Raw genomic sequence first — 5,277 nt, 5'->3', positions numbered from 1 at the left:
ACTTGATTTTTAAGGCGGGAGGAAATTTCGTCAATCTTTTTTTTGACCGCCTGTGCAGCATGGATTTTTAATCTTTTCTTAAGACGCTTCAATTGCCTTTGGAGTCGTAACGTCTCACGGGAGATCCAGGGGTTCCTGCCGTTTTTCTTTTTAGTTATCAGCGGGACAAAACGGTCAATGCACTCTTTTACTACATCTTTAAACCTGCACCAAAGCGAATGCACATCATCCGTGCTATCTGAAAAGGCATCGAAGTTAAGCGAAAGTATGTCAATGATTGATACATCATCGGCTCGAGAAAAGTTTGGGTAAGATGGAAATTTAGGCTTGCTATCCAAGACGGCATCAGCAATGGTGTGTAGGACAGCTTCGTGGTCCGAAATTCCAGGTACTATTTCGTAATTTATATCTGCGCCTATTGATCCGCTGACAAAAAATAGGTCAAGGACTGACTGAGAACTGCCCTGAATTCTTGTGCTTTGTTCCACAATTTGCAATAAATCAAAGGAAAAAGCAATGTCCAACATTGCTTCACCTAAAGCGTCATGGTTTTCAAGTGAGAACGTCGACCAGTCTATATTAGGTAAATTAAAATCACCTGACAATATAATACGATCACCAAGTTTGACATTCGTGTACAAATATTGTTTGAGATCGTCTAGAACGGAAACGGTAGAACTAGGGGGCCTATACATTGCTGCAATAACATATCTAACATTTCCATAGTATGCTTTACAAAAAATACACTCTACATTGGGTATATCAGACATTGGGAAAATTCGCAAGGTTGACTTAAAAAGTATGCTAACGCCTCCACCTCTACCATCACGGTCTTTTCTGTACGAACTGTAGCCAATGGGTACAAACTCACTGTCAAATACTGTGTCGTTAAGCCAAGTCTCAGTCAAAACCGCAATTTCTGGATCGTGCAAAAGCAGAAGAGCCTCCAACTCAGCAGTCTTGTTTAGAACACTCCTGCAATTAACATTTCATATTTTCAGGGTCCGAGGTTTATTGGTGAGAAGTCAGTTTGATTTCTTTTTAAGCCTGAAGCGAGAACCTTTCGCTTCGTCCCAACCAAATAGGACGTTATCAACGCTTAGTTTATCGAATAATAACTTTGCTTTGGCTCCTTCGTCTCTCTCTTCTTTACAGCTTTTCCATAATTGTTTACGTATTTCTCGAACTCGTTTTGAATAATCCACAGCTATTGATATGCCGGAGTCTTTGAGCTTATGACATGATTGTAATATGGACATTTTTTCACGGAAATCGAGGGGTTTTAAAATGACAGGTCGCACCTTGCTTGCTTCCTTTTTACCCATTCTATGGCATCTTTCGACGCCACTTACCGTTAAACCCAGCTTTTCCTGAAAAACGCCGTTTGTTACTTTCTCTTCCAGTTCATGGTTAGACTCAATGCTGTCCTCCTCTATACCGTAAATGATAAGGTTATTTCTTCTACCTCTGTTTTCTAGGTCATCCATCTGGTTTCTAACTAAAGTAAGCTGCCCCTGAAGTTCTGATATGGTAGATTCCATATCTTGCACCTTCGTGGCTAAGACATTTAGGCCGGATAACTGTCTCTCAATACCGTCAATCCGCTCAGTTAAAGAGGAAAGCTTGTCTTCTATCTTGTTCTGTGATGCCTGTAGGCCCTCCATTGTTGAAGTAATCTTACCCTGGCCTGCTAGTAACTCTGATAGCATCTCTTTTTCAGTTGGACCAGGATTTGCTTCAATATCGCCACAAGACAACAGATCTTTCGATAATGTAATAACACAAGACAGAAAGCACTCAACGCTCAGTGGGCAGGGCAGCAGCACTAAAAAACGATCGTCACTTCGATAACAATGTTCATATTTGAGATTACCAACCTGAAGTGCAAAGCAAAAGGGATTGCTTAGCATGTTGCCGTGTCTGCTGCTGACATGCCCACTGGCCAAGAAAAGCTCCGGTGGTAGATTTATAGTCGATGGATGAGCCACGTGACATGACGTCCCCGATGTCGTCAAAGGTGTGGAAGCTGATAGCCAAGGTTGGTCTGGTTCAGTGATGACTCCGTCGGAAAGCAGTACTGCTGATACGTCATCGAATCCTTGAACATGGTTCGCACGTGTCGCTTGATACCACTCACGCGGCGCTAGCAGGGCTCCGAGAAAGACCTGAAGTGCAAAGCAAAAGGGATTGCTTAGCATGTTGCCGTGTCTGCTGCTGACATGCCCACTGGCCAAGAAAAGCTCCGGTGGTAGATTTATAGTCGATGGATGAGCCACGTGACATGACGTCCCCGATGTCGTCAAAGGTGTGGAAGCTGATAGCCAAGGTTGGTCTGGTTCAGTGATGACTCCGTCGGAAAGCAGTACTGCTGATACGGCATCGAATCCTTGAACATGGTTCGCACGTGTCGCTTGATACCACTCACGCGGCGCTAGCAGGGCTCCGAGAAAGACCTGAAGTGCAAAGCAAAAGGGATTGCTTAGCATGTTGCCGTGTCTGCTGCGACAGTGGAACTGTCGCGGATTCAAGGCACGCACAAAGCGAGCCGATCTACGCCTTTTCCTTACAACTTTCCCAGAATTACCTGCTGTGGTGGCCCTTCAGGAGCCAGGAAATGGCGCCACCCTTGCCAGTTACGCGGTGTACCAGCAGGATGCGCAGAGCTGCCTGTGCGTACATAAAAATTACACGGCCTCCCAGGTTGACCTGGATCTTAGCGCTAATTTCTCCTATGTAATGGTGACGATCCTTCCGCTACGCAAACAGGACTCCCCATTGCACATACTCAACATTTACTGTCCCCCAAAGCTACCAAATGTTACATTCGCAGATGTCTTGAGCCGAGCTTTGAAGGTTGCGAATCGGGATCCCCTCATAATCGTTGGGGACTTTAATGCTCCCAGCACCTTATGGGGGTACACACGTGAAGAGAAGCGCGGACGCAAGTTTGCAGAGCTTGTTTCCACACTGGGCCTTACTCCTCACACGGATCCCGCGCAACCCACTCGTATAGGTAACTCCGTTACACGCGATACGTGTCCGGACCTCACCTTTACGAAAAATATTCGCTATGCAGATTGGAGGAACACAGAGGAATCCCTCGGTAGCGACCACTGCATAATTACCACTACAATCCATACCAAGCCACTCACAAGACCACAGGCCAATGCAAAACTACCCGACTGGACCAAATTTAGGAGCAGCTACACCAATCCTCAATCGATAACGGACGAAGGATACTCAACGTGCTCCCACCACCTAGTATCCCACTTGAAATCAGTCGAGCAAAATGTTCAACTCTCAGAGGCGAGCCCGGCGGTGGATAACCACCTCCTCCACCTCTGGGAGGCACGATACAGCCTAGTCCGCCGCTGGCGTCGTCGAAAACACAATCGGAAACTCAAAATTCGCATCGCGGATATCACCCAACAGGCGGCACAATACGCGGCCCAACTCACCGACTCCAATTGGGTGCACCGATGCAACACTGCAGCTCGGCAAATGTCGAGTCGGAGTACGTGGCGCCTCTTCCGCGCCCTTATTGATCCGGCACAAACCCGTACTGAGACACAAAAACAGCTTCAAAGGGCTATACATAACTTCACTGGAGACACGGCCAAACTGGCCGATGCGCTCCGCGACAAATATTTGAGTATACACCAGGATCCCCGTGGTCAGGCGTACTCGTATGCAGGTTCCGAGAACGCGGATTTGGATCAACCGTTCCAGCTCCATGACCTAAAAGCGGCCCTGGCTAAAATGAAGCGAGGTACAGCACCAGGCCGGGACAAGGTGACGGTAAAGCTTCTTGCCAACCTCCCAGATCCCGCCTACGAAACTCTCCTCGATTACTTCAACACTATCTGGATTGGAAGCACACCACTCCCCATAGATTGGAAAACGGCACTAGTAACTTTCATTCCCAAGCCAGGTAAAGCCATTAACACCGACAACCTCCGGCCCATCTCCCTCACTTCGTGTGTGGGGAAGCTGATGGAGACTATGGTCCGCGACAGATTGTCGGCTTTCCTGGAACAGCAAAACATTTTCGCAGACACCATGTACGGTTTCCGCCCACACCGGTCCGCACAAGATGTCCTATTATAACTTCACAAGGAGATTCTCGACCCCGTCGAGCACCCCAGCAATGATAAAGTAGTCGTCGCACTTGACCTGCGGGGGGCTTTCGACAATGTGACCCACGAAATCATCCTATCCCACTTGTCGCAAACAGACTGTGGGCGCAATACTTTCAATTATATCAAACAATTCCTTACAGATCGCCAATCCTATATCCGGCTGCAAGACACAGAATATGGCCCATATCAACTTGGCACACGAGGGACCCCACAGGGAGCTGTCCTCTCGCCATTACTATTTAATCTGGCCATGATGAAGCTCCCTACTCAGCTGGCAGAGGTCGCCGGTGTTCAGCACGCTCTGTATGCGGACGACATCACCCTCTGGGCAACACAACAATCGGTTGGAGACATCGAGACCAACCTGCAACAAGCGGCAGCTATTGTGGACGAATACGCTCGTCGCTGTGGTCTTGAATGCTCCCCGAGCAAATCGGAATTTGTGCACATACGCCCCAAATCACAGTGTACAACCAAAATTGCCCTTTCCCTACTTAGCGGACCGATACCTGAACACGAGGAGATTCGGGTACTGGGGCTTTTCATTCATCATAGGCGCAAGATAGACACTACCCTAAACAAGCTACGTAAGGTGGGGGACCAGGTGGGTCGGATGCTCCGCCGGGTGTCCAATAAAAGGGGGGGACTACGATGCAAAGATGCCCTGCGGCTGGCCAATGCATTCGTGACCAGCCGGATTTTATATTCGGCTCCCTACCTCCACCTACGCAAATGCGATGAGAATGCCTTAGAAGTAGTTCTCCGCAAGATTTATAAGAGAGCGCTCGACCTCCCCATAACGACGTCCAAAAAGCGTCTCCTCGGTCTGGGGATGACCAACACCTTTGGGGAGTTACGAGAAGCTCATCTTAACAATCAATACTTGCGCCTAAGCAAAACACCTGCGGGGAGCCGCCTTCTGACCCGCTTACACATATCCTATGCAACACATACAGAAGAACGGGTCCGCATCCCTGAAGGCTGGCGCTTTGCACTCCAGGTGCGACCCCTTCGGAAGAACATGACTGCAGACACCCATGATGGTCGCCGTCTCTCGCGGGCGGAGGCTATTTCTCAACAATATGGCCATAAGCCAGGTGTCTTCTATGTTGATGCGGCCGGCCCACACCATGGGGTT

At 48.5% G+C, this 5,277-nt stretch overlaps 1 protein-coding gene across 1 annotated transcript; it reads right to left on the bottom strand.

The window, feature by feature from the left end:
* Nucleotides 1-1,025: 1,025 nt before the first annotated feature.
* Nucleotides 1,026-1,910, bottom strand: LOC149326832 (uncharacterized). Its single transcript, XM_089562774.1, has one exon. The coding sequence runs from the start codon at nucleotides 1,908-1,910 to the stop codon at nucleotides 1,026-1,028; it is 885 nt and encodes a 294-aa protein (XP_089418900.1).
* Nucleotides 1,911-5,277: the final 3,367 nt, after the last annotated feature.

The sequence above is a fragment of the Amblyomma mixtum genome, chromosome 10 (genome assembly GCF_055824585.1).
Source record: "Amblyomma mixtum isolate Tamu chromosome 10, ASM5582458v1, whole genome shotgun sequence".
Lineage (NCBI taxonomy): Eukaryota > Metazoa > Arthropoda > Arachnida > Ixodida > Ixodidae > Amblyomma > Amblyomma mixtum.
Note: the sequence above shows the minus strand (reverse complement) of the source record. Positions and strands in the feature narration are given on the sequence as shown.